We start from the raw sequence: 24,697 nt of genomic DNA on the forward strand, positions 1-24,697 counted from the left end.
ACGGTAAGTATACTGCTCCCCCGCTCCCCACTACTACTATGGCAACCAACCAGGACTTTAATAGCGTCCTGGCTGCCATAGTAACACTGAACGCATTTTGAAGACTGATCAGTCTTCAAATGCTTTCAGTTCACTTGCGGTGTTACGGATCCGGCAGGCACTTCCGGCAATGGAAGTGGATCCTAACAACGCAAGTGTGAAAGAGGCCTAACTGACATACTCACCCTATGAGCGCCTTCTCTCCCTTTCTGGTGGATGGAGGTATAAAATTGAACCTTATGTAAAGCGGAGCTGCTGCAGAAGACAGGACTCAGGTTGGTAAATTAAAGTGGGTTCTTTATTGGTATAAGTCTACGCGTTTCTGGGGCGGACTGCCCCCTTCATCAGGGCAATAGTTCTGTACCTCTCTCCCATCTCTCCCTTTCTGACTTTTTTTTTTTTGCTGTTGAGTATAATGGGACCCAGTGGAGATCTAGCCGGCACAAATACCGGGTTTAGGCCGGATAAGTACAGCTCCATGCATCTATTTTTCTCTGCTTGACAGCCGACAAATATGCCGGATCATCTCCAACAGAGATGTGAACGCAGCTTTAGGACACTAGAATGAATCTGAAACAAACTGCCAGACTTTTCTGGCACTGATCCCGAGTTACAGCCTGTTGTCTTCTCCAGTGGTATTCATTGTTCTGCTGGATTCCAGGAGGGTTGACCTTAGGAGAACGGTCATCTTTACAATGTGAAATGTACAGTAACCTGTTCCGTTAATGAAATTCAGCTAAGCATTTAGAGATGTGTATGCTAACAAGCTTATTGACCGTTTCCAATAAACAACCAGCAGAATTGTGAATGCAGCTCTGGATCAGTACAAAATAAGAAATACAATACTTGTACAAACTTATTCTATTCATATGTAGGTTCCTACATTTTCAATGAACATTTTCCATGGGTCACTCCAGACTTTCCATTATTAGATCCAACTATTATGCTTGCAAAACTTTATACTATGCTAGTACAAAACTTAGACCATAATCTCTAAGGTTCAGGAAATAATTAGAAAATGTTCGTTCTTCATCATCTGACTGCTGCTTAGGACTTCTGATCATGGTGGATTGTCTCATCCTCCCGTGGAGAGCCAGCATCCTCTGCTGAACGGGCTTCTTGCTCTGCTGCAGGTATCAGCCTATTTATGTTACTTTCTACTTCCTCAGGGTCCAAATGCATTCTCCCCTCAGAAGGTCCTTTCTCTAAATCAGAAGAGTGTTGCTTTCCATCTGAATAAAAGCTCTGGTCTGCCTGTCCAGTCTCCTCATTAGATACATCCAGTTGTCCATTGTCATCTTCTTCACTTTGTGACTCGCCCGCGTCCTCATTTTCCTGGGCAAAGCTGCATATCATCTGTGGCCAGCCAGCAGAACTATCGTCTTTAATCTGGAACCATTCAATCTTACCCCCTGCAAATACATTCATCATTGTTATGGTCAAACAGATCATCTAGAAACTAGTTAAAACACATAAGGGGAGATTTATCAAAATTGGTGTAAAAGGAGAACTGGCTTAGTTGCTCATAGCAACCAATCAGATTCCATCTTTCATTTTCCAAAGACGCTGTGAAAAATGAAAGATGTAATCTGATTGGTTGCTATGTGCAACTAAGCCAGTTCTACTTTACACCATAGGATAAGCTTCCTCTTCACAATAAAAAGAAGAATGGACAGAGCACATTGAAGAAGCCAACTTGGTTTTGAAGAGCCAAGGGGTAGACCAGTGTTTCCCAACCAGCGTGCATCAAGCTGTTGCAAAACCACAACTCCCAGCATGCCTGGACAGCCTTTGGATGTGCGGGCATGTTGGGAAGTATAGTTTTGCAACAGCTGGAGGCACACTGGTTAGGAAACACTGGGGTAGACCACCATACATCCTTACACCCATGAGTGACTGGACAGGGAACAAATAATAGGCTTAACGCGATTTCCCTCAGAGCTCTTTATTGCATACATTTTCTATCCAGACTCTCTCATAATCAGGCGTCCTTTTCCCATAAATTACAGAAATAATATAAGCATAGAAATTACAAGTATAATATGGCTTGACGTGCATCTAGAATGTATACGGTATATAATATTAGTCCGCACACTCACCTCCTTCTTCACCTTCTTTCTTTTCTGTCAGAAACGTTCTGGTCATATTCAGTTTCTTTACTGTATGACACTTATACTTCAGTTTGGGTTTTGTACTTTCTCCATCTCCTGAGCATTAAAAGGGAAAAATAAGAGCTTTAGCCCCATATAAATACTGCTCTTTTTACATTCACAAGTACTGCAATTGTAGCCTGTCTCTGCAACCTTCTATAATTTAAAATACCAGCAGCAGAACAGATCTTTCTGATAGTTTGCAACAGTGTGTCAGTCTGTATTCCAGGCCTACCTAGCATGCATACAACTGTAAAAAGCATGAGGTCTCTACAGTTCGGCCTCTGAATGTAAAGACAAAAAAGCGGTCTTATTCACTGACAACAAAGAATATCTGGAAAATTAAGTTAAAGGGGTTGTCCTGGTTCAGAGCTGAACCCGGACATACCCATAATTTCACCCAGGCACCCCCCCGGATGTTAGTATAGCAGCATGTCATACTCTGATGGGGGCTCCCTTGCCCTGCGCTGGATCGCGCAGGGCAAGGGCTTTTTTTATTATTTACAATAACACACAGGCGGGCGGAGGCTACCGCCGAGCAGTGTATTCAGTGACATCACCGGCTCTGTTGGGCTGGCTTTAGCGCTGCCCTAGCTTTTTTACAGGCTAGGACAGCGCTAATGCCGCCCATCAGTGCCGGTGACGTCACTGAAAATGCCTTTGCCCTGCGCGATTCAGTGCAGGGCAAAGGAGAGCATCGGAGCATGAAGTGCTCCAATGCTCAAGTCAGAGGGGCTGCCTGGGTGACAATGGGGATATGTCCGGATTCAGCTCTTAACCCAGACAACCCCTTTAAAACACAAAAGTCCTGATTTATCAAGGCCGGCGTGTGCTATGCTGGCCCTCATAGAATCCTGTGCTGTTGGAGGAGCCAGGTCATTTATGATCAGGCGTAGGTGCAACTTTTCTATCCCCAAAAAAGGCGTAAAGCGAATGATAAATCCACCCTTGTATATTAGAAAGTTGTAAAACTTCTCATTGTTGAATACCATGATTGAAAGGAACCTGTGACAATGTTTCTGACCCCCAAACCACCACCTTTGTGCCGTTTAAAGTCAAGAAGGTGAAGACGCTGCTAAGAGAAGTCAAGATGTCTGCATCCTAACTCCATGAAGACAGGCTTGACTGACGTCCCTGAGCACAGGGCATGCCATCACACGCCTGGATGAAGTCTTGCAAGTGCGTCATTGTGGTCTACTTCTGGTGCATGTGCAGTGCGTCGTTAAAGACTGAACGAGTACACCCTGCTTTACTGGGAATGCGGCGAAAGTAGACCACAAATGCGTATAGCGAGATTTCGCAGGGCTTGTAATGATGTTCCTTGTCCTCAGGGATATCAAAGCCTGACTGGGTGGCATTAGGGTATGGACATCATGACTTCTCTTGGCAGCATTTTTACTGGCGCGCAGGCTATAAAGTTAGTTTTCATCATAATGGGGGGACTCTGAGTACAACTATGGACACTTTTAGAAACTACTGGAGCAAAATGGTCAGATACTGGTGTTGGCTTGAGGGGCACAAAGCATCTGACAGGTTCCCTCGAATCCTGCTGTTCACTTCACTGCTAGGCCCAGGCATGCCCAGTCAGCTCATTGATGCAGCTGCTGAGAGTGGGCAGTGTACCACTCATGCCTGGACTTCATAGTGAAGCTGGCGCGGGATCTGAGGGAGCAGAGACAGTGATGTAAAGACATGGGGCGAACTATAAATGACAGTCTCCAGAGGGCATGTGCATTAGGAGCAATGGGAAATGCCTTTGGGCACTTGCAAACTCATTAGCGTATATAATCAAACTTCTTTTTTGAACACCATGCTTTTGGTTTTACAGAGGGGAAGAGTATCACACTGCACTTGCTCTGCTCGGAGTTCTACCTTAGAGCAGCAAGTGACAAATCCAATGGAGGACTATAAGATTGGTGTTTTGGGCAGTTGCCTGGGGCCCGATATTTTACACGAGGTACAGCATCAGGGAATTCAATCATTAAGCGAACACGTTGCGCTAACACCAGTGGGGAAGGGGGGATTGGATGGAATAAGAGAGATGTTACATAACTCAATCCCTACGGGCTTCCTCCAATCAAGTAGCAGAGGTGCCAGAGTCTGACGTAACTTCTTAAAGCTGCTCGCCTCTCTCCTAACAGAACTTCTGGTCCGGGCAGCAGCTGTACAGTGTGCAGGAGAGACAGAAGCCACCATTTTAGCCAGTGCCTGTAATTTAACACAATCCATCTCTGATGGTGTTAACTACTAAGCTATCTGCACATAGAGAGTTAACACTGTGTGTTATCTGTGGTGTTACATAGGACTGCAGGTAACATCTACTATATGATCTTTATGGCTCATGCACACAAACATATTTTCTTTCTGTGTCCATTACATTGTTGTTGTTTTTTTTACGGACCATATGCGGAACTATTCATTTCAATGGGTCCACACAAAAAAACAAAAACAAAAAACAAACTGTAGTTACTCCGTGGGCATTCCATTTCCGTATGTCTGTTCGACAAAAAAATAAAATAAATAGAACATGTCCTATTATTGTTCACATTACGGATAAGGATAGTACTGTTCTATTGGGGGCCAGCTGTTCCGTTCTGCAAAGTACGGAATGCACATGGACGTCCTCTGTATTTTTTGCGGTTCCATGTTTTGCAGACCATAAAATACATACGTTTGTGCGCATGAGCCCTTACTCATAGTTATCCCTGTATTATCTGTGGTGTTACATAGGACTGAAGGTAGCATATCTACTACATTCTCTGTACTCAGAGATTTATCACTGTGGTGTTACATGTAAACGTGAGTGCGGAAGTAGGGGTGGGCGATATGGCCTAAAATCTATATTGCAATATCATTTTAAGCATGTGCGATATGAGATATATATCGCAATATATTGTTTTCTATATTGGGGGGGTGTTTAAACTTTTTTTTTTTACTTTTTATTTAATAACTATTAGCATCCTTAAGGGCTAGAGCCCTTGTCACATTCACCCTAATAGAAATCTATTAGGGTGAATAGGACTTTACACTCTCCCTGCTGCCCTGTGCTTTGTGCACACAACAGCAGGGAGCCGACCATGGCAGCCAGCCTCTCATGTGCCCCCCAGCCTCTCCTTCTCATCAGCCCCCTCTGGTATCTAACCCCCCCCCCCTCCCTCCCCAATATTAATCATTGGTGGCAGTGGCCACAGGGTCCCCCTCCTCCCCCCCATCATTGGTGGCAGTGGGCAGTTCCGATCGGTTACCATGGCAGCCAGGGCGCTACTGAAGTCCTGGCTGCCATGGTATGTTAGTGAGCATCATTACACTCACGTGCGCCGTGGCTGCTGGGCGCTCCTCCTTCTCATAGGTCTGTGCGGTGCATTGCTAATGCTATAAGCATTAGCAATGCGCCGCACAGACAGAAGGAGCGCCCGGCGGCCACGGCGCACGGGAGTATAATGCTGCTCACTAACATACCATGGCAGCCAGGACTTCAGTAGCGTCCTGGCTGCCATGGTAACCGATCGGAACTGCCCACTGCCACCAATGCAGAGACTGAAGAACATTCCCGGCACCCGACCTCCGACAGGACGCTGTGATCTGCGTGATTAACTCCTAAACTGAGGGGTTAATTGCAGCTGGTCCCACCACGTGCAGTCATAGGGGCCGGGATATGGCCGGCACATGAACGCTACATTGGTATTCAGGCATTCATTGGTGGCGCAGTGGCCACAGTCCCTCCCCTCCTCCTCCTACTCTGCTCTGTTCTTATTGGTGGCCAGCGGCAGCCGCGCACAGTGGGGAGGGAGGGACTCCCTCCTTCTCCACTGTGCCGGCTCAGGAGAACATGGTGCGCGCCGAGAGTGCAATCATTCACTACCGCTCCGTGGTCATATAGCGGTCCGGTGATATGCACAAAATCCATATCGTGGCACAAATTTATATCGCATATCACCTATATCGCTCACCCCTATGCGGGAGTGTCCATATTTGTGGTGGGTGTTCTGAACTGGAGTGTGACCCACACCTCCCATAAAGCACAGGGCCCATGGTACCCTTAATCCACCCCTGGATAGATTAGGGAGCCAGTGATAGATCAGCGACATTGGACTTATTCCCTAACTCACACTGCAGAGTCTCAGTGAATTCTGATGTGACGTAGCTTCAGCCCGTCTCCCCTGCTTCCTGCTTGTGATTGAGTAAGAGGAGCAGTGTGATGCTGCATGTCATAGGAATATCATGAAATTTCTGCACACAGCACTTACGAATATTACATTGTTAGTCATAGTAATTTTATAATTCGGCAACTTATCACTGTAGTGACTTCACTCTACATCACTGCACTTCTGGTCATTACAAGAGGGTTGAAACATCTTCAGTAGCACTATGCATGCAGAGGGGTATGCAGAGATATGACCGTGGAGCTTGTTGGGAAGAGAAGGGCTCTGAGAGCTGCGAAGAGTGATTAGGTAATCAAGTAGTTTGCAGACTTCTTGTAAACAGGAGAGAGAGACTGATCTTTCTACGCTGGACAAGTTTGGGACTGGTAGTCAGACTAGGGACTACATAACACAGCTGATCTGCTCATAATAAATGAGTGCATGCAACTGAGCTGGAGTGAAACATTTTCCTGAGTGTAGGTGTGGCATCTACATGACAATCTTACTTGTTACACTGGTTCAGTTGCTCTAAATTTATAATCAATCTTTGCTCGATGCAGCGCTCCTTGCACAAACTTGGAGACAACTTTGTGCTTAAAGGAGTTCTCTGGGAAGAATATAAAATTGATGCCAGTAACTCTTCCTAGACTGTGAGTTGGAGTGGTTGTCTCCCCCTGTAGAGCTGCCTAGGGAAAAGGGGGCGAGGGGGCTCACTACACTGCTCTACAATAGATGGTAATGATGGGATCCTGCATATGTTATGTCATCTTGGCTAAGCAGCCTGACAAACGCTCACCAATGTGAGGTATATGCAAGTGCCGGCGTGTAGTGAGGCCATGCCCCCTCCCTTCCCCCTAGGCAGCGCTGCAAGTGAAGCCAACCAGTCCTGCTCACATTCTAGAAAAGGTTCCGGAGAACCCCTTTAAGCACTGCAGTGTAAAGCAAAGAGGATAGAGCACCCTCACACATGAGTACTTCATATTCCCATTAGGAAAAGCTGTTAAGTTTACATCTTTGATCATAAGTATGCCCTAACTGGTCAGGCTATTAACCCATAGGTAGTGTCCTATGTGACCACAGCTAGACATTTGCTTTAATTTTTGGGCATATCGTGTCACCAACCTTCCCATCTGATGACAAATGAAAAAATAAACTTTGAAATGATCCATCTTGCAATAGGTACAATATTATCAATGTGCCGCATTTTACTAAATTTCTCGGTCCAAAACTTTACCTTGATCTGGTGACTCTTCAAAGATCACGCATGTGCCCAGGGCATCTAAAATAATAATAAAAAAGTATAACCATATAGCTTGCATATAAAGCATCTGACGTTCTGGAAGGTAGCTTATAGAGTACCTGGAAAGCTTGAAGGTTATCTAGTAAGCAGACAGGCAGGCCTGTGTAATAAAAAGTTAAGGCAGCCCTCTGAACTGTGTTCCCCTTTATTTTCAATACAATACTTAGGCTACTTTCACACTAGCATTTTTGCTGGATCCGGCAGGGTTTAGCAAAAACGCTTCCGCTACTGATATTACAACCATCTGCATCCGTTATGAACGGATCCGGTTGTATTATCTTTAACATACCCAAGATGGATCAGTCATGAACTCCATTGAAAGTCAATGGGGACGGATCCATTTTCTATTGTGTCAGAGTTAAACGGATTCGTCCCCATTGACTTGAATTCTGGGTCATGACAGATCAGTCTTGCTCTGCATCCCAGGACGTAAAGATAACCGAAGCATGCTGCAGTTTGCTCTCAGGTATGAGAACGCAACCAAACGGAACGGAATGCATTTTGGAGCACTCTGTTCTGTTCAGTTACGTTTGGTCCCCATTGACAATGAATCGGGACAAAATGGAAACATTTTTTCCCGGTTTTGAGACCCTATGATGGATCTCAATACCGGAAAATACCAACACTAGTGTGAAAGTAGCCTTAAAGATGCACATAAAGGGTTGAAAAGTGGGGCATGGCCTGGTCGGGCATGTGAGCGGACACGGTGCTGAGAGGCTCCCGTCCTGCTTCCATACTATCCTACAACATCCTCAGTCTGCAGCACTACCATTCCTCTGTACGGACTCCAGGTGGCTTACCTACACTGTACGGCTCCCTTCAATGCAGAAATGACACGTACAGGCAAGAAGGAGAAGGAGCAAAGAGATGTCGAGCCTCCAGCAACACCGAGGCCTGGGTAGATATGCATGTTCTTCATCTGTGCCCCCTCCGAGCCCACCGGTCCCCAATTCTTTACACCCCTTAGGCCCCTTTCACACGGGCAAGATTTCCACACGGGTGCAATGCGTGAGGTGAACGCATTGCACCCGCACTGAATCCGGACCCATTAATTTCTATGGGGCTGTGCACACGAGCGGTGATTTTCACGCATCACTTGTTTTCCACGCACCACAGGCCCCATAGAAGTGAATGGGGCTGCGTCAAAATCGCAAGCATCCGCAAACAAGTGCGGAAGCGGTGCGATTTTCACACACGGTTGCTAGGAGACTATCGGGATGGAGACCTGATCATTATTATTTTCCCTTATAACATGGTTCTAAAGGAAAATAATAGCATTCTTAATACAGAATGCTTAGTACAATAGGGCTGGAGGGGTTAAAAAAAAAAAAAAAAAAAAAGTAAAAATTATTTAACTCACCTTAATCCACTTGTTCGCGCAGCCCGGCTTTTCTTCTGTCTTCATCTTTGCTGTGCACAGGAAAAGGACCTGTGGCGACGTCACTACGGACCTGTGGCGATGTCATCATATGGTCCGTCACATGATCCATCATGGTGATGGTAAAAGATCATGTGATGGACCATGTGATGAGCGCAGTGACGTCATCAAAAGGTCCTATTCCTCAAAGAAGAAGACAGAAGAGAAGCCGGGCTGCGCGAACAAGTGGATTAAGTGAGTTAAATAATTTTATTAATTTTTTTTAACCCCTCCAGCCCTATTGTACTATGCATTCTGTATTAAGAATGCTATTATTTTCCCTTATAGCCATGTTATAAGGGAAAATAATAAAATATACACAACACCTAACCCAAACCTGAACTTCTGTGAAGAAATCCAGGTTCGGGTACCAAACATGCAGATTTTTCTCACCCGCGGAAAAATCACGCATTTTCCCGCACTGCACCCGCATCTTATCTGGGCCAAAAACATGACGCCCGTGTGAAAGGGACCTTAGGGGAGCCCATAACAGGCCCTACTGGAAGTGCTGTACAGGCCAACATGGCCTCCAAAATGGTGGCGCCGCAAGTAACAGGGGAGCAAGATATGCAGGCAGATGTCCCACCATCTGTGACACTAGCTACACAAATGGAGCTGGAGAAATTTGCTGCACCTGGAGATAAGCCCACTATCAAGGATATCTTTAATGCTGTGAAGCATTGCAGCAGCTCACTACATATTCTTAGTACCAATATGGGCAGATAACAGGAAAATGTCTCCCTCATCAGACAAGACCTCAGACAGGTGAATCAGAGGATTAAGGAGGTAGAAGACACGACAGCTGGATGTACATAATATCTGGCGAGTGAGGAATCTGGATATATATATTTTTTTCAGCTCTCACCATTCCCTCTCTAGGATTGACCTGGCTATAGGATCCCGGATATATTGTCTTTGGTGGTGGATGTTGCCTACCTGCGAGAAGCTTATCCGATCATTCCCCTATATATGTAGTGCTCCAGTTGGGTGTAAGGAGACCTTTTGGAGTTGGCAGTTAGAGGCTTAACCCTTTCTGGCTGCAGCTTGTGGATGTGGGGGAAGGCATCACTGAGGAGATCTGGGAATTCCTTACTAATAATAAAGGGATGGCACCTATGGGAGTAGTGTGGGATGCCTGCAAGGCATTTATCCGTGGACTATAAAGCAAGGTTCAGGGAAACTTAAAAACGGCTCCAGGACCTAGTCATGGAATCAGAAAAGAGATTTGTTGAACACCCCTCACGTGAGCACGAGGCGTCGTTGGTGATGGCTCAGACAGACTTAAAGGAACATCTACTTCTTACCGCCGATAATAGATGCTTTTTCCTTTTGGCTTTGTTGGGAGTTGTGATTTTGAACAGGCATACACGAAACCAGAACTGGGATGGGGAATTGTGATGAGTGACCCGGAAAGAAGGAGCCTAGTGAATAGTTTATCTTGTAAAGGATGGGTTGAAAAGTATACTAGGAATACTGAGAGCTACATCAGTTCTGTCCACTGAGTGACATCAGCAAACCTTAGCATGTGACAATATAGAGGATGATGGGGAACAGATTATGTCCATTGCTGCTAAACAATCTACATTACAGTATGTAGTCTTCACAAGTCTACTGGAACTTGCCAGTCCCTTACCTTCATACTGCCCTGCAAACACGTATTTGTCAACTTGCAAAATTGGCTTTTCTGTGTTTATCCCCTGTGCAGAAAAGGAAATGAAAAAGTATTGCTAATATTCTGTATATATTTAGATCATTTATTTACCCATACACTATACAGAATAATTAAAGGGACTCTGTCACCTCCAAAATCGGTTTCAAAGTAAGCAACGAAACATAACTGTGCTTTTCTTGTGAAAATCCAGTTCTTGTGAAATTCATAAGAAATACTTTTTATATCTATGCCAATAAGGTTCTCGGTGCACTGTGGGCCTCTTGTTTGACAGTCCTTGAGATTTCAGAGCCGGCCGAGATGACAAGTGGGATTCAGGTGCACTAAATACAGCAGCCCCGCCCACAGTGCACAAATAAAATGATAATTACACTCACTGGTAATTTGATTTTCCAGAACCCATGACAGCACCATAGAGAGAGATGGATATGCCCTCACAGTTGGACAGGAAGCCTCAGAGCAATTAAAAAGAGAACACCCACTTCCTCCTTCAGTGTTGTTTTCAGAGTAGATCAGTAGGAGCCGTACAAATGCAATTCTTAAAAATTCTTCTCTTTTCCATTCCTTGTTATTTTTAAAGACAGAAACAACTGTCATCAATCACAAGCGCCGGGGAGAAAATTAGAGGGGTGCAGTCATGGGTTCTGTAAAATCAAATTACTGGTGAGTGTAATTATCATTTTTGCCTATATCCATGACAGCACCATGGAGAGACTGAAAGCAGAGGAATAAAAACACCCCTCAGGAGGGACAGCGCTTTAAAAGTATGATATGCTAAGAAGACCCCAAAGTAAGTAGAGGGAACTGAAGGCTAACAAGAGGTCCAAACTCCGAACTAAAAAAAGTTGGATCAAGAAACATTTAAAAACCTACGAGTTTTTTTAAACTTGCATGTTCACTTTACCATTTGTGCCAATATTAAATGTGAGTGAGCAATAGAAGTCATACTCACAAGTTGCTGGTACAAAACCTTTTATTTCTTTACTTCATTCCAATATAAAATGGTACAACGTGAAGGATGCTGAGACAGACATGGTTCACACCTCCACACAGCGTTTTAGGAGATCACGCCCCCTTACTCATGCGTGAGTAAGGGGACGTGTTCTCCCAAAACATCGCGTGGAGGGGAGGAGGTGTGAACTATGTCTGTATCAGCGTCCCTCATGATATACCATTTTATACTAGAAGTAAATAAATAAAAGAAACAAAAAGGTTATGTACCAGCGACTTGTGAGTATGACTTCTATTGGTCACTCACATACAATATTGGCACAATTAGGTAAAATGAACATACAAGTCTGCAAGTTTGAAAGACTGTTAGTTCTGGGTTAAGCAGAGCTCCTGGTGTGAACTTGTAATTGCTAGAGGTGACTGAAGTGCTTCATATTATATGGACTTTGGCAGAGCCCTTCCCAGGTGTCAAATAGCAGGGTGACTGGTGGCTGGCACACCGGCTGCAGTTGGGCAAAAACCCCTAAGTAAATACAGTGATCCCTCAAGATACAATATTTTCAACATACAATGGTCTTTTCTGACCCATCGTAAGTTGAAACCAGACTCAAAATACACTGCCTCAGACCCAGACCCAACCAATCAAGGCCACTTCTCCGATAAAATAGCTGGATTAGTTGCTAGTTAGCAGCTATTCCTGACTGTTATATGTAAGGACTAGTTTTATCTGTCTTAGTTATCTGCTTATTTGTCTTAAATCTTCATTATCATTTATCTTGGATGATATTTTGGGGCCTTGGAACCGATTAACCAACTTACAATGGTTTCAACATACCATGCTCGTCCTGGAACCAATTAATATTGTAACTTGAGGGACCACTGTACCGTGACACTATGCACTGGTGAATAGGAAAACACGAGAATGGTCAAAAATGTAAGCCAGGGCACAAGAACCAGAAGACAACCAAAGCCAAAGTCAATAACCAGAGAACCCACTCACCAGATAGCTTCAGATCCGGAACCAGGGAAGCAACTGAACAAATCAGCAGTGAGTGGGGGAAAAGAGAAGGGTAAAATATCCCTCCACAGATCACCTGACATTGCTGAGGTCACACCCAATCTCCACCCTCAGACCAGGGAAGCACAGGCGAGGGCTGAGAGTGTGCAGAGGACGGAACCTCCCACCACATGTCTAATGCCTCATTCACGCATCAGTGTTTTGGTCAGTGATTGTGAGCCAAAAGCAGGACTGGAGCCTCCACTGACATAAGGTATAAGGGAAAGATCTGCTCCTGTTCTGTGTTTAGAGCCGCATCTGGTTTTGGCTGAAAATCATTGATGGAAATCACTGACCAAACACTGATGTGTGAATGAGGCTTAAGTCAGGAGACATGAAACCAGAGGTTCCCTGGCAACAGCCGACACTAGGGGCTCTGGCGTCCCGGGACCCCTGACCAGCATCAGCGCTGGGAATGGCGGCGTCCCGTTTCCCAGCAGCACCAAGATAGATCTCACAGAGTGAGGTGCGCGCATAAAGCACGAACCTATACTAGCTTCGCCCTCTAGGAGGCGACACCCCACCCCTTGTGGCCAGCGAGGGGTGAGGGATGTCCCGCCGGAGGGCCAGAGACCCCCTGGGAGAATGAGAGAAATGTCTTTGCGGGGTGACATGCTGCTGGCTGCCTGATACATTAGACTTTAAACTTTAAAGTCATAATCTCAGAAAATAAATCCCATAAATCCCCAGCAAGGCACAGATTCAAAAGCAGCTAATCAACCAGACAGACAGACTCAAACGCAGTCAGCCAGCCAGGCAGGCATGGACTCAAAGGCGCCCAGGCGTTACGCCAAGCAGGCAGGGGCCCTGCAGCCAAGAGGCAGTCAGTGAACGGGGCCCTGCAGCCAAGAGGCAGTCAGTGAACGGGGCCCTGCAGCCAAGAGGCAGTCAGTGAACGGGGCCCTGCAGCCAAGAGGCAGTCAGTGAACGGGGCCCTGAGGTGCTGTCATGGCTGAAGGGAAAAAACTTATTTGCACAAAAAATAAAAGAAGAATTTCTCAGGGGGTCCAGGTTTTCACAAGAAAGGTACTGTTATGTTTCCCTTTCAGAGAAGCAAAGTGGTTGCTACCTCCCTGGAGGGAGTGGGGTGCATGCAGATACAATAACCAATGCCATGCTCAGGGAAGCAGCGATATTTAGCCCATATAAATTGTTCACATCCTTTGGGCAGGTCATCGGTATCTGATCGGTGGGGGTCCGACAACCCGGAACCCCCTAATCAGCTGTTTGAAAAGGCAATGAAACTCACAGTTGCGCTGCAGCCTTCTCACAACTTCCCCTAGGACGAATAACGTCACGTTCATCAGTCACATGGCCTAGGTGCAACTCAGCCCCATAGAAGTGAGTAGACTGAGCTGCAATACCAAGCACAGCCATTATACAATGTACAGCGCTGTGCTTGGTAAGCTGAGAGAAGGCGTGGCATTACTGTGAGCACCATTTCCTTCTCAAACAGCTGATCAGAGGGGGTCCTGGATGTAGGGTCCCCACCAATCAGATACCGATGACCTATCCAGGTAATTGGTCATAGTATAAAACTTCCGGAAAATCCCTTTAATTCTCAATCTTTTATTTATTTTATATTTTCAAGTTTATTAAACCATTTTCAACTTTTTTTAAAATAATTTTTGTATACTATACATTGCAATACTTCTGTATTTCAGTGTATGGGAATTTTATCGGCATCCTATTACGGTACATCCATGCCATGACAACCAATTAAATCACAAAAAGGTGTATAAGGGCTTGTGTACACGACCGTGTGCTGGCCGGGCCCGTGCTGCGGACCACAAATTGCAGTCCGCAATGCACGGGCACCGACTGTGGGGCAGCTGCATGCAGATCGCGGACCAATTCGCTTGAATGGGGTCTGTAATCCGCATCAGACAGTCCGCACTGCAAAAAGAGTAGTGCATGTACAACTTTTTTAGCGGTGCGGAGGCACGGACAGAAAACCCACAGAAGCACTCCGTAGTGCTTCTGTGGACTTCTGATCCGTGCCTCCATTACGCAACGCATCTCCTGGATTGCGAACCCATTTAATTGAATGGGTCCGCAACCATAATGCGGGGTGCACATGGCTGGTGCCCGTGTATTGCGGACCCTCTGTATGCGGGCTGCAATACGGCCTCGGCTGGGCAAAGGCCGTGTGCATGAGCCCTAAAAGTGTTAATAAATGTGGTGCAACACCAATATGCCCAAAATTCTGGCTCATGAATAGTGCACAGCACAAAAGGTCTTTATCATTAAGTGATACCACTCTGGGGATTATCTAGGTGCCGAGGCACGAAATTCAAGTAGCTCAGATTTTAGACAAATACGTGACTCTTTCAATGGTGACTACAACATCATAATATCACAGTTGCACTTTACCAGTATTTTGCACTTGTTGTCGCATTTTTCCAATATGTCCGAGTCAATGATTCCTGTTAACTCCACCAAGACAAGCTGTTCCTGAAAGGCAAGAAATCAATATCTCCAGTAAAACCAAGCAGCTAAAGGATTTTGAGAATTTCAAAGCATACAAAGAAACAAAAAATCCCTTTAAAGGGTTTGTCCATTTTCATATCACCCTCTGAGAACAGCTCCTGTGTAAATGAATTGATTGCTTTGGAATGGAGAAAATACAGATTTATAATAAGTGTATAATGGATACAGCTCTGCAGTGTGTCACTGAGTACCACTGTTTTCTCTCTTAGGCCACATACACTCGACATTGAATATCATATAAATCCAATATGTACAGTATCTGACAAAAGTGATTACACCCCTCACATTTATGTAAGTATTTTACTATATCTTTTCATGGGACAACACTTTGATACATCGTACAGTAGTCAGTGTACGGCTTGTATTACAGTGTAAATGTGGTGTGCCCTCAAAATAACTGAACACTGCGCTTGGCTATTTCTGGAAGTCCCACAGAAAATGAATAGAGTGGCAGCGCACATCCACCATTGCCACTCCATTTATTTGGGGACGTCAGGAGGACCTCCATTTTCATCATCGGTGGGGGTCCCATCTGTCGGACCCCTACAGAGCAGATGCTTATCCTCTGTCCGGTGAGTAGGGGATATGTGCATTTATCCTTTTTAGCAATACTGATACTGTTAGTGTCATGGCTTCCATTCATAATACAGCCATGACAGGCCTGTTATAGAATAGATACTAATGTATCCTGACAGATGAACAGACAGCAATTTTGAGGGCAAGAAAAGACTTGCACACTGTACTATTCTTATTCTCAAAACTGCCTGAATCCCGAGTGGAAAGGAAAACACACCGGTATGAGCAAAGCCTAATGCAGGCTTCAAGTGCTGACATATGAATGGCAATGTGCACATCTTTATCTCATCTTCGGAGCCGTGTCACCCCATCCTGCCCAAACAAGCTTAATGTCTCTTTCGGGCGGCACTCCTATCCATAATAATCTACAAAACGGTCCCAAAAATGAAATTGTGTAAGGACACATTTTTAAGTGCCATACAATGCACATTAGGAGTCACAAAGTAACTTGAAATAAAGCTGCTAACCCCTTTAAATTATGCACATACATGCTTTGTGAAACTACTGTATATTTTTTGACAAGGTCTTTGATTTTGTGTTCACTAGCCCTTAAATACCCACTGCACTTATAGTCGGGGAACAGAAGGCTGTGGATCTACAGATGGACACCAGACACAGATGACAAGGGAAGCATATCCAACGCTTTACAACTGTAATTCTTTTTTTTATTTTTCTAATGTATGGGGGCAGTAATACTGACCATTCTTGTCATAAACTTTAATTACTGAAATTGTACATTTCTATTAGAAAAATTGCTGTAAAGTGGCCCATTTCCAGCCTTAGCAACGCCCCTCTGTCTTCTGGAGACTTCCTGAACACTGACCGTGTTATGTAAACAGAAGACTTTACAACTATTTTTCTAATAGAAATGTACGATTTCAGTAATAAAAGGGGTTGTCCCATCTCAGACAATGGGGGCATATCGCTAGGATATGCCCCCATTGTCTGATAGGTGTGGGTCCCACACCTACAACAAGAACGGAGGTGGGAGAGCTGTCGCTGGAGGATCCAGGATTTCCCATGGTCCATCCACCACCAAGCACTGCTCCCATAGAAGTGAATGGGAGCGCATTGCGCACACGCTCCCATTCATTTCTATGGGGCAGCCGGAAATAGCAGAGCCAGCGCTCAGCTAAATTCGGCAGCCCCATAGAAATCAATGGAGGGCGGCTGTGCATGCACAGTGTGCCCTCCGTTCATTTCCCCGCTACGTTCTCATTGTAGGTGCGGGGCCCAGCGGTGGGAACCGCACCTATCAGATAATGGGGCCATATGCTAGCGATATGCCCCCATTGTCTGAGATAGGACAACCCCATTAAAGTATATTACAAAAATGGTCAGTATCACTGCCCCTACACATTACACAAATAAAAACAAGAATGCCAGTTACACTTTAAGACTTGAAACATTCTAAATCAAGTCAATCAGCAGTATCTCCAGTGTGTGGCTTCTACATAGGACGTGCAGTGCTATACATGCACAGTACACACATGGGTAACTAAACCAAAAATGAATTCAAACAAGAGGACAATATGGCACTCAGTCTTCTAATGCATTTATATCTGTAACTCCATGTAGTGTTACACGTGCTGCAAATCGGTCATAGACCAATGATGAGCATCGTGAGAACTGGAGATGGCTGCCCTGGGATAACCTCTCCAAGAGCTGGAGTCAGTGCTGATAGGGGATCATCTGCCAATTCCTTCATCCTCCATCCTCCATGCTCTAAGCATGCAAAGAACAAGGACAAAAAACAGAACGCCTTTTTTGGTTTATTATCTCTTACCTCTTCTTCCTCTTCATTATCATCAGGCAAGCACTCACTGCCCGTGCTGGTGTTGTGCTGATAAGACGCAGGAATGGTGTTGGAAGCCATATCAGACTGGACCGGTGATGTAAGACTTGCAGTTGAAGGCTCACACCACAAGGTGGCAGCAGCTGTGTACGTTCTGATGCCGAGATGAATAAAAGTGAATTGGTCAAAGTAATGAGACTACTCCAGAACTCTGCTCTCCTATTGGGTTTCTTATAAGAAATAGAACAGATCTTACTACAAAGGAGAAGGGAAATATTTATTTGTCATTATCTATTCAATAGTACTGGGATCTGTGCCCATTCTTGAACGCAGCATACACATTACATCTTCTATCACCCAAGCTATCATAGATGTTACTTGCTTGTGTGAAAGGGGCCTAATAGAGGAGGCCCCCGCTCCCCCGGGTATACATAGTAATAGAGGAGGCCCCCGCTCCCCCGGGTATACATAGTAATAGAGGAGGCCCCCGCTCCCCCGGGTATACATAGTAATAGAGGAGGCCCCCGCTCCCCCGGGTATACATAGTAATAGAGGAGGCCCCCGCTCCCCAGGTATACATAGCAATACAGGATGCCCCTGCTCCCCAGGTATACATAACAATACAGGATTATATGTAGAAACAAGACGAAAGCTGGGTGGCACAGCTTATATCCCGAATAAATAACCGGATCCTGACATTACCGTACAGTACAGTGTTGCGGTGCTCTAGCCTCCAAAATAACATTAATAATTCATATGTGTTGGGGCAAAAAAACCAATACCGGATGGGCAGTGGACTCCAAATTAGAAGTTATGAGTACTGAAAGTAAGCAGAGATTATATACATAATTAAGCATTTACATCATAACTCATTAAATCACAATCTGAAATAAGAATTTCTTGGCTATACACCTGAAGAGTCTCCTTAATCTTAAATGTGGGTGTTCATCACGGACTCATCCTGCTAATAATTGTACAAATTCCTCAAAGGGACAAAGTTGGAGCGGCTAGGAGCGACCTTGAAGTCACAGTAATCTTACACAAAGATTTAGGGCTTATAACATAAAATAGCTGTACAAAGCACAACATGGAGTCTCAACCCTTACATATGTACGTAAGGAAGTAAAGCAGGCGGCACTCACCACTCTAACTGATTGAAGTCCTTTATTCCTCCAAAGAAATCAAAACCATAAGGCTGGGGCAGACAGCTTACACACACATGAAAGTAGCGACTGTCGTTTCGCGCTTCCTCAGGCCACTGCCATCATTACGCACATGTGCGCCTCATTTATTCATCACCAACACGGAGTCGCCATAGAGATCTCAAGCGCTGCCCCGAAACTTTAAAAACAACAATAACAAGTAACCACATACGTGAACTGATGGCAACTGCACATTACAAAAACACACTTAAATCATTTTTGTCATTTAACCCTAAAGGGCCCATAGCTCTGGAGTGCATAATCCATTTAGCTTCTCTTTGTAGCAAGAGGCGATGTCTATCGCCCCCTTGTGGTGGGTTTAGAACTACCTTAAAGGGAACCTGTCACCCAAAAATCGCCTATTAAGCTGTTTACAGTACCTTATAGTGCTGTATAGTCGTTTCCTGATGCACTTTTTGTTAGCTTTGCAGCATGTATGCTCAGTCAGAAATCGATGTTATATTCAGCTGCTGCCCCGTGCTTCAAGTCAGGCTTGAAGTCACGGGGGCAGCGGCCTCGGCGTCTTACATGGCCCTCTCCCCGCCCCCTGCCTCTGTGACTGACAGCCGAAATCCGATTCCGGGACCGCGCTCAACGGCCGCCTGCGCAGTAAAGGGCGGCAGGAGCGCGGTCCCGGCTGCCGCGCGTACTACGCGCCGTCTTACTTTCGCCGCACTGCGCATGCGCCCGACATCCTGTATCAAACGCGCCCGCGCCCAGATGCCGGGCGCGGGCGCGTTTGATACAGGATGTCGGGCGCATGCGCAGTGCGGCGAAAGTAAGACGGCGCGTTTGATACAGGATGTCGGGCGCATGCGCAGTGCGGCGAAAGTAAGACGGCGCGTAGTACGCGCGGCAGCCGGGACCGCGCTCCTGCCGCCCTTTACTGCGCATGCGGCCGTTGAGCGCGGTCCCGGAATCGGATTTCGGCTGTCAGTCACAGAGGCAGGGGGCGGGGAGAGGGCCATGTAAGACGCCGAGGCCGCTGCCCCCGTGACTTCAAGCCTGACTTGAAGCACGGGGCAGCAGCTGAATATAACATCGATTTCTGACTGAGCATACATGCTGCAAAACTAACAAAAAGTGCATCAGGAAACGACTATACAGCACTATAAGGTACTGTAAACAGCTTAATAGGCGATTTTTGGGTGACAGGTTCCCTTTAATACCTGCAAAACTTGTACCATGTTCATCTCTTATATGCTCTATCAATCTGGGACATCCTTTCCCTGACTTAACTGAGTTCACATGTTCCCTGAACCACTCGTACATGCATCTTAATGTTTTTCCAATATAATATCGCCCACACTGACATGTCACCATGTATTCCACAAATGTACTCCTACATGGTCACCCTATGATGAATCCCTCCAAAACTGAGGGCTTTGCTTTGAGAGTTGTACCTACAGAAAGAACAATTCCCAAACCTAAAGTTCCCCTTAGGGTTCCTATCCTGCAACCAATTCTTAGGCCCCTTTCACACGAGCGGATTCGGTCCGGATGCGTTCAGTGAAACTCGCACTATTTTGCAAGCAAGTTCCGTCAGTTTTGTCTGCGATTTCGTTCAGTTTTTTCCGCGCGGGTGCAATGCGTTGTAATGTAAATCTATTTTGATTATCATACCTTTTTGTTTATATTCTTTCTACCCCCTAGCAGTTCACGTTGGGAGAAGTCTCCCGCTTTTTTCATAGCTGCTTCAAGAACCTTTTCAGGGTAACCCCTATCAAGGAGACGCTCTTTTAATTCCAGGGCCTGTATCTTATATCCTTCCTCAGTACTATTGATCCTCCTTAGGGTCCATTTACATGTCCGTAGTGTATTGCAGATCCGCAAAACACCGGGCCGGCACCCTTCTAGAAATGCCTATTCTTGTCCGCTATTACAGACAAGAATAGGACATGTTCTATTTTTTTCAGGAGCCGCGGACCAGAAATGCGGATGCTGTCCGCATCCTTTCCGTCCCCATTGAGAATGAATGGGTCCGAACCCATTTTGCAGAATTGTGGAACAGATGCGGACCCAATCTACGGACGTGTGAATGGACCCTTAAGTCTGATAAACTGTTCATAAGGGACCGATATTTTTACACTCTGAGGTTGAAAGCTGTTGTAGTGCAGCAAAGAGTTGGTCGCCGTGGGCTTACGATATCCCCTCGTCACCAAGTCGTTGCTACTAACCACAACAGCTACATCCAAAAATTCTAGAGTGGTACACCCATAACTCAAAGTGAACCTCATGTTAATATCATTGATATCATTAAGATATGTTACAAACTCCAAGTTTTGGTACCTGACCACACTATGAAGATGTCATCCACATATCTTAGAAACAACTGACTGTAGCGTAAATAGGGATAACTAGTGGAAAATCTGTATCTTTCTTCAAACCCGGACAAGTAGATGTTAGCAAACATACAAGATACAGGGGTCCCCATGGCAGTACCATGTCTCTGTCTATACCATTGATCCCCAAACCTGAACACATTGTTGGTCAAAAACGAAATCCAAAGCTTCTCTAATCAATTCGCAAAAAAGGCCAATCTTGCTTGTTTTGCCTAGGACCTCCATAACAGCTGTTATACCTGCACCATTTGGTATCTGGGTATACAGACTCTCAACATCCAAAGACACAAGACTACAACCCTCCCGGCACAGAGCCAAGAGGAAGTCATTTGTGTCACGTAAATAGGCAGGAGCACTACTCAATAGTGGTCTCAGTAGCCAATCCACATACTTAGATAATGGTTCAGTCACAGAGCCAATCCCCGCCACAATAGGGCGAAATACCAAGATGGCTTTGGAGGATACATAGATACAAGTTTTTCCATCATACCACCGGGGAAAAAATCTAATGCCACATATTTGTGCAGAAAAATCCTGGGACGATGCTGGATATCCACGGGGTCCATATAAAGCATTTGATCATGTCTTAATTGTCTCAAATGGCCTGTGCGAATATGCCTGCTTGGCTGATGGCCTGGGCGACCATGCCATACATAGTAATGGAGAAGCCCCTAATCCCCAGGCATACAGAGTAATAGAGGAGGCCCCTGCTCCCGTCCCCAGGTATACAGAGTAATAGAGGAGGCCCCTGCTCCCGTCCCCAGGTATACAGAGTAATAGAGGAGGCCCCTGCTCCCGTCCCCAGGTATACAGAGTAATAGAGGAGGCCCCTGCTCCCGTCCCCAGGTATACAGAGTAATAGAGGAGTCCCCTGCTCCCGTCCCCAGGTATACAGAGTAATAGAGGAGTCCCCTGCTCCCGTCCCCAGGTATACAGAGTAATAGAGGAGGCCCCTGCTCCCGTCCCCAGGTATACAGAGTAATAGAGGAGGCCCCTGCTCCCGTCCCCAGGTATACAGAGTAATAGAGGAGGCCCCTGCTCCCGTCCCCAGGTATACAGAGTAATAGAGGAGGCCCCTGCTCCCGTCCCCAGGTATACAGAGTAATAGAGGAGGCCCCTGCTCCCGTCCCCAGGTATACAGAGTAATAGAGGAGGCCCCTGCTCCCGTCCCCAGGTATACAGAGTAATAGAGGAGGCCCCTGCTCCCGTCCCCAGGTATACAGAGTAATAGAGGAGGCCCCTGCTCCCGTCCCCAGGTATACAGAGTAATAGAGGAGGCCCCCGGTCCCCAGGTATACAGAGTAATAGAGGAGGCCCCCGGTCCCCAGGTATACAGAGTAATACAGGAGGCCCCCGCTCTCCAGGTATACATAGTACTAAAGGAGGCCCCCGCTCCCCAGGTATACATAGTAATACAGGAGGCCCCTGCTCCCCCGGGTATACATAGTAATAGAGGAGGCCCCTGCTCCCCAGGTATACATAGTAATACAGGAGGCCCCCCGCTCCCCAGGTATACAGAGTAATACAGGAGGCCCCCCAGGTATACAGAGTAATAGAGGAGGCCCCCGGTCCCCAGGTATACAGAGTAATACAGGAGGCCCCCGCTCTCCAGGTATACATAGTAATACAGGAGGCCCCTGCTCCCCCGGGTATACATAGTAATAGAGGAGGCCCCCGCTCCCCAGGTATACATAGTACTAGAGGAGGCCCCCGCTCCCCAGGTATACATAGTAATACAGGAGGCCCCTGCTCCCCAGGTATACATAGTAATACAGGAGGCCCCTGCTCCCCCGGGTATACATAGTAATACAGGAGGCCCCTGCTCCCCCGGGTATACATAGTAATAGAGGAAGCCCCCGCTCCCCAGTTATACATAGTAATACAGGATGCCCCCGCTCCCCAGGTATACATAGTAATACAGGATGCCCCCGCTCCCCAGGTATACATAGTAATACAGGATGCCCCCGCTCCCCAGGTATACATAGTAATACAGGATGCCCCCGCTCCCCAGGTATACATAGTAATAGAGGAAGCCCCCGCTCCCCAGTTATACATAGTAATACAGGATGCCCCTGCTCCCCAGGTATACATAGCAATACAGGAGGCCCCCGCTCCACCGGGTATACCATGTAATCACATAACCGTTGTAGTAAGTGAATGCACACACTGCCTCATAACAATAAGTAACGCTCATAGTAAAAAATAATAATAACAAACCCTAATGGTGGAGGTAAGCGTAAGGCGCATGGTCACTTTGGAATTGAGGCTTTCAATGTCACATGACCACACGTCAATATAGCTCTGACAACCACGCTTCATACCTTACTTCCGACGCTTCTGAAGGACCTTAGATGATGTCATGATCATGTGATCAATCATATGTGTGGGAGGAGTTGTGATGCTGAACGTAACCCAGTCACGTGACCCTGTCCTTGGAGTAGTTGTGTACTGTGCAGAAGCCGTGTTATGTAGTTACTGTCTGCAGTCAGCTGTACACGCTAGAAAGGGAGTGCATGCAGCAGAGCTGGCAGGGTTGTTGTAGTGTTTCAGTGTGATCGTGCGGTGAGGTATAGTGCGTATACAAATGCTTATTGTAGAAGCATGTGTCTGTTGGGTTGTTTCTGAGAGGCGAGTGTGTTTGTATGGTGCATTATGTACAGAGCTGTGTTCAGGGCCGTCTTTAAAGGGAGTCTGTCACCACATTTTAGCATGTTAGACCCTAAAATAGGGTTATATGATCCACCCAGAACATAAAAACGGTACCTTTGTTGTAGAAAACGGACTTTTCTTTTTGCCGAAAATGAACTTATAAGATTATGTTCTGAGCCCTCTCAAGTGCCCAGGGCGGTCTCTCAATCCTCGGAGCCCCAGGCAGCACCTCCTAAACGGCTCATAACCCCGCCCTCCGTGCGCCTCTGCCCGCCCGTTTACTCCCCTCCCCTGTCCTTTTCCACTGTGGCTGTGCGGTCTAAATCGTAGCGGGCGCATGCGCAATGCGATGCCCGCTCCTGGCAGGGCATCGCAATACCTACTGCGCATGCGCCCGCTACTGATTTGGACCGCACAGCCACAGTGGAAAAGGACAGGGGAGGGGAGTAAACGGGCGGGGTTATGAGCCGTTTAGGAGGTGCTGCCTGGGGCTCCGAGGATTGAGAGACCGCCCTGGGCACTTGAGAGGGCTCAGAACATAATCTTATAAGTTCATTTTCGGCAAAAAGAAAAGTCTGTTTTCTACCACAAAGGTACCGTTTTTATGTTCTGGGTGGATCACATAACCCTATTTTAACGGTCTAACATGCTAAAATGTGGTGACAGACTCCCTTTAACGCGGGGCACAAGGGGCAGCTGCCCAAGGCCCAGTTGCTAATGGGGGCCTAAGGCAGCTGCTTCTTGAGCTCCGCTGGCCACTGGTGACGTGGGGGGCGGCGGCAGGGCACAGGGAGATGAGCGCTTCCATTGTGGAAGTGATCATCTCCATAGTCATCTGTATCGCCGTCCTCAGGACAGCAATACAAATGGAAGTGCTGCGGCGGGGCAGGGGAGTGAGAGGCAATCTCACTCCCCCGT

General features: G+C 46.4%; 1 protein-coding gene across 8 annotated transcripts; it reads right to left on the reverse strand.

Moving 5' to 3' along the window:
- Positions 1-319: 319 nt before the first annotated feature.
- GTF3C6 (general transcription factor IIIC subunit 6) lies at positions 320-23,475 on the reverse strand. Of its 8 annotated transcripts, none has more exons than XM_044279939.1 (9): positions 23,348-23,449; positions 18,729-18,927; positions 18,299-18,406; positions 17,578-17,740; positions 15,099-15,179; positions 10,682-10,745; positions 7,566-7,610; positions 2,139-2,246; positions 320-1,451 (listed from the first exon to the last, which is right to left on the reverse strand). In XM_044279939.1, exons 4-9 carry the CDS (start codon positions 17,665-17,667, stop codon positions 1,087-1,089), a joined length of 753 nt encoding a protein of 250 aa, XP_044135874.1. In that variant the 5' UTR covers positions 17,668-17,740; positions 18,299-18,406; positions 18,729-18,927; positions 23,348-23,449; the 3' UTR covers positions 320-1,086. The 8 variants fall into 8 exon arrangements, with proteins under 8 accessions (XP_044135874.1, XP_044135876.1, XP_044135877.1 ...); XM_044279941.1 differs by having other exon boundaries at positions 17,578-17,841; XM_044279942.1 differs by having other exon boundaries at positions 18,289-18,406.
- Positions 23,476-24,697: the final 1,222 nt, after the last annotated feature.

Source organism: Bufo gargarizans, chromosome 2, assembly GCF_014858855.1.
Source record: "Bufo gargarizans isolate SCDJY-AF-19 chromosome 2, ASM1485885v1, whole genome shotgun sequence".
NCBI classification, from domain to species: domain Eukaryota; kingdom Metazoa; phylum Chordata; class Amphibia; order Anura; family Bufonidae; genus Bufo; species Bufo gargarizans.

Excerpts from the sequence above, each read along its gene's own strand:
- GTF3C6 (XM_044279945.1), bottom strand. The coding sequence starts at position 17,667 with ATGGCTTCCAACACCATTCCTGCGTCTTATCAGCACAACACCAGCACG. Across the intron at positions 10,746-15,098 it reads ACAACAAGTGCAAAATACTG|GGGATAAACACAGAAAAGCC; the intron begins GTAAAGTGCAAC and ends TTTTCTGCACAG. Across the intron at positions 7,611-10,681 it reads GTTTGCAGGGCAGTATGAAG|ATGCCCTGGGCACATGCGTG; the intron begins GTAAGGGACTGG and ends TTATTATTTTAG.